Here is a 16,192-nt window from a genome sequence, read left to right as displayed (position 1 = left end):
TAGCTTGCGACAGGATCAGTAGAGTACAGGGCATGGAATACATCCTGCTACCCCACTGTTGAACCCTGTTTTATATTTGCACTGTTTATGTGAGTAGAGGGTGTGTATATCTCCCTTACACACAGAGTGTGTGCTTCTGTGTGTATGCGTGTGCATGAGAGACACAGAAAAAGTATTTTGACTAACAGAATCATGAAGAGAGTTTGGAGATATGAATAAGGGTCAATTCAAAGACCCTAGTTTGAAAATTTGCTTGATCCTAAGTGCATTGGGAAGCTATTTGAAATCTGTGGGATCTGATTTTCTTTTTTTTTTTTTTAAGAGTCACTCTGGCCATGGTGTGGATCACAAATTGTAGAGAGACACGGATAAGATACAAGAAACCCAGTTAGGACAGTATCACGGTGGTCCAGTGAAGAAAAGATGATGATGGCTTGAATTAGAGAGAGGTGAATGGACATGAGACTTATTTTAGAGACAGACTAACAGAAATTGCTGATGAATTAGATGTGAGGGTAAAGGAAAGGGAAGAAATACTACACTGAAATATTTCATCACAAATAAATAAATAAAAACAGTTCTTAAATATTTAATCTGAAGGGTCATTTATTAGAGTAAGTAGATGTTTACCCCTAAATGAAATTTCAGGACAGAACAATCTGCTCAAAAATACCTAAGCATTATAACTAACAATTGCTTTTAATTGACCATAAAAAAGCTACCTTCCTCTGAATTAGTACTGGACTTACAATCATTTTTAGAAACCATAAAGGACCTTTACACACAGCAGAATTATTCTTTTCTGTCCCTATTTTTCTGAGAAACTAGATAGGCGGTAGGATGGTAGATAGCTAGGTAGGTAGATAGAGTGTCAGACAGATTCTCCATTAAGAATAAATTCTAATGTTCAAATACCTCTACCACATTTCCCTTCAAGAGTTTACCATTCTGATTAAATATTTTCTTAAATCCATGATGAAAATGTGAATGAGAATAGTTAACCCAGTTTACAATGGAAAAAAATAGCTATTAATATATAAATCTCTCTTTACTTTTCCAAGATGATTTAAATGTAAATTTGGGTCCTCATATCTCTATACAAACTCATTTGATATTTGCTGGTCCTTTCCACAGCTCCCAGATCCATGAAAATCTCCAACACTCCCAACACCTCCAGCGCCATCACTGGCTTCATTCTCCTGGGCTTCCCTTGCCCCAGGGAGGGGCAGATTCTCCTCTTTGTGCTCTTCTCTGCAGTCTACCTCCTGACCCTCGTGGGCAACGGTTCTATCATCTGTGCTGTGCGCTGGGATCAGAGACTCCACACCCCCATGTACATCCTGCTCGCCAACTTCTCCTTCCTGGAGATCTGGTATGTCACCTCCACTGTCCCCAACATGTTGGCCAACTTCCTCTCTGACACCAAACTCATCTCCTTCTCTGGGTGCTTTCTCCAGTTTTACTTTTTCTTCTCCTTGGGTTCTACAGAATGCTTTTTCTTGGCTATTATGGCATTTGATCGCTACCTTGCCATCTGCCGACCTCTACATTACCCCACCCTCATGACTGGACGTCTCTGTGCCAATCTCATAATCAGCTGCTGGGTATTTGGTTTCCTCTGGTTCTTGATTCCCATCATCATCATCTCCCAAATGTCTTTCTGTGGATCTGGGATCATTGACCACTTCCTGTGTGACCCAGGTCCTCTTCTAGCACTCACTTGTGAAAAATTTTCTGTGATAGAGCTTGTCTTCTCCACTTTAAGTCCTTTGCCCCTCATCATTCCATTTCTCTTCATCATGGGGTCTTATGCTCTGTTCCTGAGAGCTGTGTTGAAAGTCCCTTCAGCAGCTGGGCGAAAAAAGGCTTTCTCCACCTGTGGGTCTCATCTGGCTGTGGTTTCACTGTTTTATGGTTCAGTCCTCGTAATGTATGGGAGTCCAACATCTGAACATGAAGCTGGAATGCAGAAGATTGTGACTCTGTTTTATTCTGTTGTGACACCACTCCTTAACCCTGTAATATATAGTCTTAGAAACAAAGATATGAAAAAAGCCCTGCAGAAATTTTTTAGACTATAAAAAGTGTTCATCAAAAGAGTTCTTGAGCAATTAGAGACCTAAATTGTGTTTACTTCATTTTCAGGTTTTTTTTAAAAATGTGCTTTGCTTTTTTCAGATGATTGTTCTTCCTAATATTGACTAAAATTTCAGTCACCTGTGAACATGTATCTGTTGCTTGGTTATTCTTTTGGTTCTTGCTCATTTGCCCGATTTCTTCTTTTTTTTTTTTTTTTTTTTGTCCTTTTTCTTATATACCTCATCTTTTACCAAATGCTGAACATTATATTTTAAAATTTTTTAAATAATGTAGCAAAGAAAGTTTTCTTTTACCAGAAGATAGAGTAAAACAGATAACTTTGAACTCATTTAAGCAGTATTTATTTTAAGGTGTAATAAAAACAGTCTAAAACAGCTTTGCTCTTCTTTGTGATTCTTACTCAGGAACATGACCATTCTGAGATGATCTCAGTCACACACCTGAATTGTTTTCAGGACACCTCCACCTTAGAGAGCCCTGACTTTCTATTCCTATATTCTGAAACCCATGTGTCCTAAGACCTCTGCTCAGCTCTTTGAACTCCCAGTTTCTTCTTTCTGCTAGACTTCTTGGAATCTCATCTTGGACATAAATGACTGAGAAATCAAAAAATGCCTAGAAAGGAAACTACATCACATTTTGCCCCTCACTTCTCTGTGGTCCTCCTGTCTCCAGTACTTTTTCTCAAACACCAGTTTCTCTGGCAGCCACAAACTCCAAATCCCTTATATCCTTAGTTCAATGAAACTACTGCTTTCTGCTGAGACTTTATTCTTCCCTCCCACCATTCTTTCTCAGATACCTCCCTGTCCCCATATGCCCCAACCCAGTGATTGCATCCTAGGGGAGAAACACTCAAGGTAAATATGGAGCTCCTCTTCTTATTCCTCCCTTCCCTGGAATTGTAGCCCCTGAAGTCACGTCTGTGTTGACTGTTCTCTAGTACCATCAAAGGTTTGTTTTATGTAATTTCTCCAGATTTTGCAGTTACTTTTAGTAGAAGGATAAGTTTAATCCAAGCTGATTAGGTATGACTATAACCGAAAGTTGTTTTCTATTCTGTCTAATTTTCATATTTTCTCCCTTCTCCCCTCACTTTCAGAAGATGATCTTGTAGCATAATCATGCAAAAACCCACAAATCAGAGACAAGTGAATACAGGGACTGATATAAACATGCAAAGGCCTGATTTTCTTTTCACTGCAAGGACTTCCAGATTTCTGAGTGTTCTAACCTGCAAACGAGGTGGGCAGGGAGAAGAGGTTGATTTCAATAAAATAAGGAAAACCAGTAACCCAGAGACAAATTTAGGCCTAATTCTTTTAAGGGAGGGTGCTCAGGAATTGTTCAGTTCAGTTCAGTTCAGTCACTCAGTCGTGTCTGACTCTTTGTGACCCCATGGACTGCAGCACGCCAGGCCTCCCTATCCATCACCAACTCTTGGAGTTTACTCAAACTCATGTCCATTGAATCGGTGATGCCATCCAAGCATCTCATCCTCTGTCATCAGCTTCTCCTGCTGCCTTCAATCTTTCCCAGCATCAGGATCTTTTCAAATGAGTCAGTTCTTTGCATCTGGTAGCCAAAGGATTGGAGTTTCAGCTTCAGCATCAGTCCTTCCAATGAATATTCAGGACTGATTTCCTTTAGGATGGACTGGCTGGATCTCCTTGCAGTGCAAGGGACTCTCAAGAGTCTTCTCCAACACCACAGTTCAAAAGCATCAATTCTTCGGTGCTCAGCTTTCTTTATAGTCTAACTCTTACATCCATACATGACTACTGGATAAACCATAGCTTTGACTAGGCAGACCGTTGTTGGCAAAGTAATGTCTCTGCTTTTTAATGTACTATCTAGGTTGGTCATAACTTTCCTTCCAAGGAGTAAGTGTCTTTTAATTTCATGGCTGCAGTCACCATCTGCAGTGATTTTGGAGCCCAAAAAAATAAAGTCTGTCATTGTTTCCACTGTTTCCCCATCTGTTTGCCATGAAGTGATGGGACCACATGCCATGATCTTCATTTTTGTAATGTTGAGTTTTAAGCCAACTTTTTCACTCTCCTCTTTCACTTTCATCAAGAGGCTTTTTAGTTCTTCTTCACTTTTTGCCATAAGGGTGGTGTTATCTGCATATCTGAGGTTATCGATATTTCTCCTGGCAATCTTGATTCCAGCTTGTGCTTCATTCAGCCCAGCATTTCTCATGATGTACTCTGCGTATAAGTCAAATAAGCAGGGTGACAATATACAGCCTTGACATACTCCTTTCCCTATTTGGAACCAGTCTGTTGTTCCATGTCCAGTTCTAACTGTTGCTTCCTGACCTTCCTACAGATTTTTCATGAGGCAGGTCAGGGGGTCTGATATTCCCATCTCATTAAGAATTTTCCACAGTTTGTTTTGATCCACACAGTCAAAGGCTTTGGCATAGTCAATAAAGCAGAAGTAGATGTTTTTCTGGAACTCTCTTGCTTTTTCAATGACCCAGCGGATGTTGGCAATTTGATCTCTGGTTCCTCTGCCTTTTCTAAAACCAGCTTGATCATCTGGAAGTTAACGGATCATGTACTGTTGAAGCCTGGCTTGGAGAATTTTGAGCATTACTTTGCTAGTAAGTGAGATGAGTGCAATTGTGTGGTAGTTTGAGCATTCTTTGGCATTGCCTTTCTGTGGGATTGGAATGAAAACTGACCTTTTCCAGTCCTGTGACCACTGCTGAGTTTTCCAAATATGCTGGCATATTGAGTGCAGCACTTTCAAAGCATCATCTTTTAGGAGTTGAAGTAGCTCAACTGGAATCCCATCACCTCCTCTAGCTTTGTTCATAGTGATGCTTCCTAAGGCCCACTTGACTTCACATTCCAGGATGTCTGGTTCTGGGTCAGTGATCACACCATCGTGGTTATCTGGGTCATGAAGATCTTTTTTGTACAGTTCTGTGTATTCTTGCCACCTCTTCTTAATATCTTCTGCTTCTGTTAGACCCATACCATGTCTGTCCTTTATTGTGCCCATCTTTGCATGAAATATTCCCTTGGTATCTCTAATTTTGTTGAAGAGATCTCTAGTCTTTCCCATTCTGCTGATTTCCTCTATTTCTTGGCACTGATCACTGAGGAAGGCTTTCTGATCTCTCTTTGCTATTCTTTGGAACTCTACATTCAAATGGGTATATCTTTCCTTTTCTCCTCTGCCTTTCGCTTCTCTTCTTTTCACAGCTATTTGTAAGGCCTCCTCAGACAGCCATTTTGCCTTTTTGCATTTCTTTTTCTTAGGGATGGTCTTGATCACTGCTTCCTGTACAATGTCATGAACCTCTTTCCATAGCTCACCAGGCACTTTGTCTATAAGATCTAATCCCTTGAATCTATTTGTCACTTCCACTTTATAATCATAAGGGATTTGATTTAGGTCATACCTGAATGGTCTAGTGGTTTTCCCTACCTTCTTCAATTTCAGCCTGAATTTGGCAATAAGGAGTTCATGATCTGAGCCACAGTCAGCTCCCAGTCTTGATTTTGCTGACTATATAGAGCTTCTCCATCTTTGGGTGCAAAGAATATAATCAGTCTGGTTTCAGTATTGACCATCTGGTGATGTTCATGTGTAGAGTCTTCTTTTGTGTTGTTGGAAAGGGTGTTTGCTATGACCAGTGCATTCTCCTGGCAAGACTTTATTAACCTTTGCCCTGCTTCATTTTGTACTCCAAGACCAAATTTGCCTGTTGCTCCAGGTATTTCTTGATCCTACTTTTGCATTCCAGTCCTCTATAATGAAAAGGAATTATAGATCAGTAAAATTGTTTACTCAGGATTTTTATTAGCAACTTGGACTAGCTCTCCTTGAAGTACCCCCTAGATCCTGAAAGAAAAGTTATCCTATTATTGTATATATTTATCAATTCAGCTACCTGATTCTGCAGATGAAGAAAATGAGAACTGGGTATCAGGAGTGATTTTCTAAGGAAAATATTTTAATGGTAAAAAAATTAAAATGTCCTATCCACCACCCTTTTCATCTTCCTTTCCTTTTCAGTAAACAATCCTATATTTTTAACTTTAGAACTTCTCAATTATTTCTCCTTCAATAATTCTCAATGATTTGCCAATAATGTATTGGCAAATATATGATATCAGTGATATATTGTTTTCTTAATATATATAAAGCTCTATAAACAGTAAGAGAACAGAACAACATCGTAATAGGAAAATAAGCAAAAAGATACAAACAAATAACATATAGAAAAGATTCTTAAACATTTAGAAATATCACTAGTTCACTCATAAAAAGATAAAGAGAGAATATCATGAGACAGTATCTCACGTTTAGCCTGAGGAGTGACAAAGATCAAGAAGTTTGATAACACACTATATGGTTGAGAATGTGACATGGGTTCTCTCACACTTAGTTGGTGGAGTATAAGTTTTACACTGTATTTAAGTCAGTCAAAATTTAAAAGGCCTATGACCTGGAACCCAGCAAAGCTGCTTCTAAGGTGCTTAGCCTGTGGCTTTTTTCACACATATAGGAAACTATGAAAGTATAAAAATGTTCATTGTATCATTGTTGTAATAGCAAAATGTTAAGAAAAATGTCAGTTCCCATTAATGGAAAACTAATTAAATAAGCTATAGTTTAGTCATACAGTGGAATACTAAATCTTCAAGTTCATAAAATATGAAGTAGCTCTATAAGTAATGTAACATAATTAATTCAAGATACATTGTTGAGTGAAAAAAAAAAGTGAGCTGAGGGAGGGAGACTCAAGAGGGAGGAGACATATGTACACCTATGGTTAATTCATGCTCATGTATGCCAAATCAAACCAATATTGTAAACCAATCACCAATCAATTAAAAATAAATAAATATTAAAAAATAAGTGAGCTGCAGGGTGTAAATACCTGTAATATAAATGTATAGACCATCTCCTGAAGGAGATCCAGACTGGTTACAGGGCTTGCTTCAATAAGGAGAATTTGGTGTCTGAGGAAGAAGACAGAAGAAAAGATTTATTTTGAATGTTTTAAATTCTTTTCCACATGACCACATGATTTACTTTTTAGTTAAAAAATAATACAGTTTTCTTTAAACAAAGGATATCTTTCTAGAGGAATATTTTTTTAGCAACAGAGACATCAATGACTAATGGCTGGGGCAGCTTACATGTCTGAAGCAAGATCCAGGAGTGACACCCCATTATGTGGGCAGGATATGATGGCAGTCTTCACTCTCTAAAATATTCTTTGTTGTTGTTCAGTCGATCAGTCAAGTCCAACTCTTTGTGTCGCCAGGTACTGCAGCATGCCAGGCTCCTCTGTCCTTCACCATCTCGCAGAGTTTGTTCAAACTGATGTCCATTGAGTCAGCGATGCCATCCAACCATCTCATCCTCTGTCATCCCCTTCTCCTCCTGCCTTCAATCTTTCCCAGCATCAGGGTCTTTTCCAGTGAGTCCATGTTTCGCATCAGGTAGCCAAAGTATTGGAGCTTCAACTTTAGCATCAGTCCTTCCAATGTATATTCAGGATTGATTTCCTTTAGGATTGACTGGTTTGATCTCCTTGCAGTCCAAGGGACTCTCCAGAGTCTTCTCCAACACCGCGGCTTGAAAGCATCAATTCTTTGGTGTTCAGCCTTCTTTATGGTCCAACTCTGACATCCATACATAAATATTGGGAAAAACCATAGCCTCGACTAGACAGACCTTTGTCGGCACAGTAATGTCTCTGATTTTTAATATGCTGTCTAGGTTTGTTATCGTTTTTCTTCCAAGGAGCAAGTGTCGTAATTTCATGGCTGCAGTCACCATCCACATTGATTTCAGAGCTCAAGAAAATAAAGTCTCTCACTGTTTCCATTGTTTCCCCATCTATTTGCCATGAAGTGATGGGACCAGATGCCATGATCTTCATTTTTTGAATGTTGAGTTTTAACCCAACTTTTTCAGTCTCCTCTTTCACTTTCATCAAGAGACTTTTGAGTTCTTTGCTTTCTTCTGGAAGAGTGGTGTCATCTGCATATCTGAGGTTATTGATAGTTCCTTCAATCTTGATTCCAGCTTGTACTTAATCCAGCCTGGCATTTCCCATAATGTCCTGCATATAAGTTAAATAAGCAGGGTGACAATGTACTGCCTTGATGTTCTCCTTCCCCAATTTGGAACCAGTCCACTGTTCCACACCTGGTTCTAACTGTTGCTTCTTGACCTGCATACAGGTTTCACAGGAGGCAGGTAAGGTGGTCTAGTATTCCCATCTCTTTAAGAATTTTCCAGTTTGTTGTGATCCACACAAAGGTTTTAGCATAGTCAATGAAGCAGAAGTAGATGTTTTTCTGGAATTCTCTTGCTTTTTATCAAATGGATGTTGGCAATTTGATCTCTGGGTTATTCTAAAGCAAACAGCTAAAAACTGTGAAGAATCTGGAGAAATTAGAGTACTTGTACATTGCTGGTGGGAATATTAAATGGTTCAGCCTCTGTGGAAAATAGTACAGCAGTTCCTAAAAGCCATGGATTACCAATGATTCAGCAATTCCACTTCTGGGTATATATATAAAAGAACTGAATGCAAGGAATCAAGCAGATATTTTATACTGATAGTCAACAACAGCAATATTCACAATAGTGACATGGTGGAAGCAACCAAAGTATTCTTCAGATATGAATAGATAAATAAAATTTTATATACACAAACAATGCAACCTTTGGAAGGAAATTTTGACATGTTCTAAGACATGAATAAACCTTGAAGACAATATGATAGGTGAAATAAGCCAATCATAGAGGACAAATTTTGTGTGATTCCACTTATATATTTCTTAGAGTAATAAAATTCAAAGATAAAAATTTCTAATAGTCTGTTGTCAGGGGCTAAGGGAAAGTGAAATAAGAAGTTATTATTTAATGGGTATTGGAATTTCATTTGGGATAATGAAAAAGTTCTGGAGATGAGTGCTGGTGATGGATGCTTAACAATATGAATGTAATTAATGTCCAGAACTGTACACTTAAAGTGGTTATGATGATCATTTTTATGTTACATGTATTTTACCACAATAAAAATAGTTTAAAATCATAAGAAAATAATAAAAGTAACTGAATAATCCAAAAGAAAATTAAAAAGGAGTAATAAAGGAACAAAGAACAGAAGAACAAATAGAAAAATAGTAGTCTGTTGGTAATTGAAGACTGGAAACAAAAATTTATAATTGTAAAGTATGTGAAGAAAATACACTCCCATAGATTATAAACAATATACATTGTGAATATTCTTTATATTTCAGAAATAAATGTTTCCTGAAAACAAAAAGAAATTCTCTGTAAATCTGCACAGACAACTCAGCAGTGCCTTTAAGACATTATCCCTGTCTTCACTCTGGGAGCCAAATTAACCTAAACTATACGAAAACTTTGGATAAGAAAAGGATGTTACACCAAAGAGTCTTGAGGGAGTCATAAACCAGCCCAAGAGGACTCTGAAGACTTCACAGTAATCTCTAAGATGAAACTTTAATTGCACCCTGGGGAGTCTCAACAACACTTCCCGCCCCTTCATTCACCTGCAACCTCCCTTACTGAAATCTCCTCTTGATGTTTATAACCCATTTCTTTCAATTAATCTATAGCAAAAGTAACCAAAATATAAAGTTCTGTTGAGTTGTCTCTTCTGGGTGAGACAAGTGAAAGATCTGGCTGCCTTGGGTAGACTGAGGTCTCTTATGTAGTTCTTGATGAAAATATCAGTATGTCAAATAAGGCCTATGTCTCCATGACTGATTATGGGGCTGTAGTTCTTTTCACTGGCTATCACATTGCCCAACAGAAATGCCCTGTTGCTATAACTGTTTCTTTTGAGTAATTCAGGAAGGGAGGAAAGGACGTTTCAGCATTTAACTTTGTACATTGTAGGATCAGGCCCTAGGTTTTGATTTCAAGTAAAGGAAAAAGCATCAGTGAGAAGACACAGACTCAGTATTTATTCCGAACTTTGTCCATAATTAGTCTTATCATGAAGGGTAAGTAACTTTTCTTCCTGTCTTGGCATCACTGTATTTTTTCTAAGACACCTACAAATTGATCCTAGCTACAGTGAAATTACATTTGAGTATTAATATACTTTTGCAAACTTTTGTGGCTTTATATTTCTGGATATGAAGTTTCAGTCACTAGTAACATAAGTTGATGCCCAGATACTCATCTCCCTCAGTTTAACAATCTTTGAAGCTTTTTTTTTCCCTAAAACTTTTTTGCTTAGTGATTCATAAAAGAATGTTTCATTATTCAGAAATGTAGTAAACTTTAACTTGGTATGAGAAGACTGTTTAGAGTTGTACTTAGGAACTCATGGGCTTCCCAGTGGTGCAGTGGTAGAGAACCTGCCTGCAAATGCAGGAGACATAAGAGATGTGGGTTAAATTCTTGGGTCAGGAAGATCCTCTAGAGGAGGGCATGGCAACCCACTCCAGTATTCTTGCCTGGAGAACCCCATGAACAGAGAAGCCTGGTGGGGGACAATTCATGGGGTTGCAAGGAGTTGGCCACGACTGAAGGGACTCGGCACACAGTGAGTCGTCTTCTACAGTGCCCCCAATTAAATGTAACATTTCCACTCACTCTCATGCACATCACAAGTAATGCAGCACACTCTTTTTATTTATTTTGTGTCTTGAATCACAATGTTTCAACATCTTCTTCCTTTATATCATAACAAACTGTATGTTTTTAAGTGTCAGAATATACAAGGAGGTCAGTAAAATCAATCTGAGCAACCAAAGAGAGTTGCCCATAGCTTTGCTGTGTGATATGTTGGAACTGAGTAACTTTTTAATCACTAAGGTTTTTAAATAATTATGCTAAAAAGTTTACACTTTGTAATCATGTTTGTTGATAGTACTATTATTCACAGCGATGGCTATGAATTTTTTTAGGTCCAATTATATTCCTGGAACTGTACTTAGCATGTATTGAATATATTCAACAGCATTTTCCCAGGAGCTCTGAAAAACAGGTGTTAACTTTCCCAAGAACACACAGTGTATCATGCTCTTTGAACACAAATCAAAGTTACATTATTTATTTTCCTTAAAGAAGGAAAGTTATGACCAACCTAGGCAGCATATTAAAAAGCAGAGACATTACTTTACCAACAAAGGTCTGTCTAGTCAAGACTATTGTTTTTCCAATAGTCATGTATGGATGTGAGACTTGGACTATAAAGAAAGCTGAACACCAAGGAATTGATGCTTTTGAACTGTGGTGTTGGAGAAGACTCTTGTGAGTCCCTTGGACTGAAAGGGACTGCATCCCTTAGGATGCAACCAGTCCATCCTAAAGGAAATTAGTCCTGAGTGTTGATTGGAAGGACTGATGTTGAAGCTGAAACTCCAGTGTTTTGGCCACCTGATGCGAAGAACTGACTCATTTGAAAAGACCCTGATGCTGGGAAAGATTGAAGGTTGGAGGAGAAAGGGATGACAGAGGATGTGGTGGTTGGATGGCATCACCAAGTCAATGGACATGAGTTTGAGTAAATTCTGGAAGTTGGTGACGGACAGGGAGGCCTGGAGTGCTGCAGTCCATGGGGTCACAAAGAGTCGGACACGACTGAGAAATTGAACTGAACTGATGGTGATACAACAGGACTACTGAGTTAAGTATTATTGGATTTAGTCAATCAGTCAATCAGTTGTGAACTTGATCCAGTTGTGGAATATCACCACATAGGCTGCAGGTAAATGTTCTCTTTTTTCCTCACCATCCCATGTGAGGATCCATTTTTTTCCTAAAATGTCATTCTTAGCCCTTCCTAAGGAGGCTCAGTTTTCTTTTTGGTTATATATGTAGCTGTTCACTCTGCTCCTAGTCCATCCAAACAGATAAAGCATTTACATTGACCTCCTGCATGCCAAGAACAGATTCAAAAAACATTTGGGAGGGAAAATCAACAGGAGTTGGTGATTGATTGCAAACTGGACAAGAACTGAAAAAATTAGAAAGTGCTTTGAATAACTCCAGTTTCTGACTTTAGCAAATGTTAAATGGATTAGTGAATGGAGAGTAAGTAGTTCCATTCACAAGATGTGAATACTAAAGGGAAAAGGAAAGTATGGAACAAGGAGAAGTAGTGATCAACCATATACTCCAGTAAGAAAAATTAATTAAAAAAGGAGAAGTGCTGAACAGAACGTTGATAATAGGCCTGAAAATATAAAAGAGGGTAAATAACTCAGTTCAGTTCAGTTCATTTCAGTCACTCAGTCGTGTCTGACTCTTTGAGACCCCATGGACTGCAGCACGCCAACCTCCCTGTCCATTACCAACTCTCAGAGTTTACTCAAACTCATGTCCATTGAGTTGGTGATGCCATCCAACCATCTCCTCCTCTGTTGTCCCCTTCTCCTCCTGCCTTCAATCTTTCCCAGCATCAGGGTCTTTTCAAATGAGTCAGTTCTTCACATCAGGTGGCCAAAGTATGGGAGTTTCAGCTTCAGCATCAGTCCTTCCAATGAATATTCAGGACTGATTTCTTTTAGGATGGACTGGTTGGATCTCCTTGCAGTCCAAGGGACTCTCAAGAGTCTTCTCCAACATCCAGTTCAGAAGCATCAGTTCTTCGGTGCTCAGTTTTCTTTATAGTCCAACTCTCACATCCATACATGACTACTACATACTACACCCATACTACATCTACATACATACTACATCCATACATGACAAAACATGGTCCACTGGAAAGTGGCAAACCACTTCAGTATTCTTGCCTTGAGAACCCCATGAACAGTATGAAAAGGGTGAGTAACTAGGGAGGCTTATATTTAGAATGGGCACTCACAAATGACAGGGACATGAGCCAAGTGGGGATTAGATCTTCGGTTTGGTCAGTCACAAGTCTCTGCCCAATGAGTTCAGATTAGAAGCTCAGTGATGGTGATGTCCGTAAATGCAGTAGGTTAGCTTTTCAGTGACATAATTGACAAGTTCAAAATTCATTCAACCATTAAGTCATTGAGCAAGTCCCTACTAAGAACCAGGAACTCAGTCAACTGAGAATATAAAGATAAATTTAACATCATTTACGAATTATAAAAGTTTTCAGTCTAGAGGAAACATAACACATTATTCAGTCATTATGGCACATGCTCTAGTATGGATGTGAATTAACATGCTATGGAATTATTATGCAGGAATTTTTCTTATATGTAAAAGGGTTTTGCTTTGTTGACTTCAGTAAATGATGGGCATCAAAGGATATCTAAAAATCTTCATCATCAAAAACTAGGACACAATATATTGATTAGTTTAATTATTAAATGTTGAATCATTATAACCTCACTTTATGGATCAAGTATACTAAGAATACACTCAAGAATATAAGTTACAGTATTTATTATAATATAAAACACTAAAACTCAAAATCTACCACTAAGGAGTTAATAAAATCTACAGAAAACAAGGCAGCCATTGAACTAATGCTGCAGTTATAATTTGGACATGGAAAAAATACAAAAGATATTGTTAAAAAAACAGTTTATACAAGTACCCACCAACAGATATATGCAATATGTGTGACATATGTGTGTGTGTGTGTGTTACCTATGTGTGCATGTGTGTTAGCTGCTCAGTCATGTCCAACTCTTTTGCAATCCTATGGATTATAACCTGCCAGACTCCTCTATCTATGGGATTCTCTAGGCAAGAATACTGGAGTGTGCAGTCATTCCCTTTTCCAAGGGATCTTCCCAACCCAGGGATTGAACCCAGGTCTTCTGCTTCTCAGGCAGATTCTTTACTATCTGAGCCACCAGAGAAGCCCATATATTACCTGTATACATATATGTAATGGAATATAACTCAGCCATAAAAAAAAGAATGAAATATTGCCATTTGCAGCAATGTTAATGGACATAGAGAATATTATGCTTAGTAAAATAAGCCAGACAGAGAAATACAAATACTATATGATATCATATGTTGGGACCTAAAAAATAATACAAATGAATCTAATACAAACTGATAACTTTTTTCTTTTCACAGAGGGTATTACTTCTGAGTTTTCAAATTTTTCAAAGGGAAGGGAGGATTTTTTTTAACCCAATCCTTTGATAAAGAAAATCCAAGTAATATAAAGATTTTATTGTTATGAACACAATTTTATTGAAATTTGTTTGTTGATGGCTTTTAAATAAGATAGGAGTTAATAGATGGGTTATTCCAAACTCAGTGCAAAACAGTCAACACATATACCTTGCATAGGTTTCCTATAAGTTTTTCAAGAAACAAAGCAATTTATATACTGGTATTTTCTGCCTTCTATGCAGTCCTGGGATTCATGAACAATTCAGCAGCAAGCACTGTGACAGAGTTTATCCTCCTAGGCTTCCCTGGCTGTCAAGAGTTACAGTATTTCCTCTTTTCACTGTTCTTTGGAATCTATGTATTTACCACGGTGGGAAATGGGGCCATTGTTTGCGCTGTGAGGTGGGACCAAAATCTCCATACGCCAATGTATATTCTCCTAGGGAATTTCGCTTTCCTTGAAATCTGGTACATTACCTCCACTGTGCCCAGTATGCTAATCAATTTCCTCTCAGAAACAAAAACCATCTCTTTTGTTGGCTGTTTCCTGCAGTTATATTTTTTCACTTCCCTGGGTACAACTGAGACATATTTGCTCTGTATCATGGCATACGATCGGTATCTTGCCATCTGCCGCCCGTTGCACTACCCAACCATCATGACCCAGCAACTCTGCTCTCTTCTGTTGTCTCTTTGCTGGGTGTTTGGGTTCCTTAGCTACTTTGTCTCCACCGTGCAGCTCTCTCGGCTGACTTTCTGTGGCCCCAACACCATCGACCACTTTGTGTGTGACGTAGATCCACTGATGGCTCTGTCCTGTGTCCCAGCTCCTGTCACTGAGACTGTCTTCTATGTCCTCAGCTCCCTCATTATCATGCTAACTCTTCTGTACATCCTAGGCTCCTATACCCTTTTACTGATCACCGTGTTTAAAGTCCCTTCAGCAGCAGGCCGACAGAAGGCCTTTTCTACTTGCGGATCCCATCTGACAGTGGTGTGCTTATTCTTCGGGGCTCTTTTGGCAATGTATGTGAGCCCTACAGCTGATAACCCAGCTGAAATTCAGAAGATTATAACTTTGTTCTATTCCGTGGTGACTCCATTCTTAAACCCCCTGATTTACAGCTTAAGAAACAAGGAGATGAAGGCTGCACTGAAGAAAGTCCTGAAAATAGAATGAACATAAACTAATCTACATGAGAACAAGCAAAGCATTGTCCAGGCATAAAAGATTAATTAAAAAAGACTTCATATACTGCTGTTAATTTTCCAATGCACACAGTAAAGAAGACTTTTTTAGTGGATTCCATCCATGTTTTATTCTTCAACTAACCTGGCAGAGCTAAACCATGGCTGATTCAGATTGCATCCTAAGTATAATAACAATATTTTCAACATGAATAACTTCTTAGATAGTAATATGAGGGCATTATATTTGTCCTATTTCACACACTGTCTTAGTTTTGATTATTAGGGGAAGGAGGTAAAGCTAGACTAAGAGAAGTTATCCTAGGTGAATCATCATCAGTGTACAGAAGGCATTTCTTAAGACAGTACAATATCCTTTAAAGTGAATAAATAATCTAATTTAAATGTCTAATGGATATATAACCAAAGGATTTAGTAATAGAAAAAGTTTCTATCCTCTTAGCTCCTCTTGGTCCAGAATCTTCCAGATTAGGGACAGACTGAAAGTTTCATGCTTACATAAGTTATGTTTTAACATCATATAAAATAGCAATTTTTTCAATTCAACAAAAAATTTATTGAGCATCTACTTTATTCTAGATACTCTCATAGGCATTAGAGATACACTATGACCAAAATGGTCAAAACACTCTATGTGTGGAGTTTATTTTCTAGTGAGGGACAAACAATAAAAAAATAAGCAAAAATATAGTTACATTGGAAAATGATAAACAATATGGAGAAAGAGGAAGGGGGACAGGAAATGAGAGAGAAGAGGTTGAAATTTTAAATAGGACCATCAGGGAAGGCTACCAGGAGAAGGTAT

The 16,192-nt window shown here is 38.2% G+C and overlaps 2 protein-coding genes across 2 annotated transcripts; both read left to right on the top strand.

The window, feature by feature from the left end:
• Positions 1-1,048: 1,048 nt before the first annotated feature.
• LOC136171986 (olfactory receptor 11G2-like) lies at positions 1,049-2,081 on the top strand. The gene has a single exon (XM_065941090.1). It carries the CDS (start codon positions 1,146-1,148, stop codon positions 2,079-2,081), a length of 936 nt encoding a protein of 311 aa, XP_065797162.1. The 5' UTR covers positions 1,049-1,145.
• Positions 2,082-14,428: 12,347 nt separating this feature from the next.
• LOC136172569 (olfactory receptor 11H4-like) lies at positions 14,429-15,358 on the top strand. The gene has a single exon (XM_065941998.1). It carries the CDS (start codon positions 14,432-14,434, stop codon positions 15,356-15,358), a length of 927 nt encoding a protein of 308 aa, XP_065798070.1. The 5' UTR covers positions 14,429-14,431.
• Positions 15,359-16,192: the final 834 nt, after the last annotated feature.

This window comes from Muntiacus reevesi, chromosome 7 (assembly GCF_963930625.1).
Source record: "Muntiacus reevesi chromosome 7, mMunRee1.1, whole genome shotgun sequence".
In the NCBI taxonomy this organism is placed as follows: domain Eukaryota; kingdom Metazoa; phylum Chordata; class Mammalia; order Artiodactyla; family Cervidae; genus Muntiacus; species Muntiacus reevesi.
The sequence above is the reverse complement of the archived record's forward strand: the minus strand, read 5'-3'. Positions and strand labels throughout refer to the sequence as shown.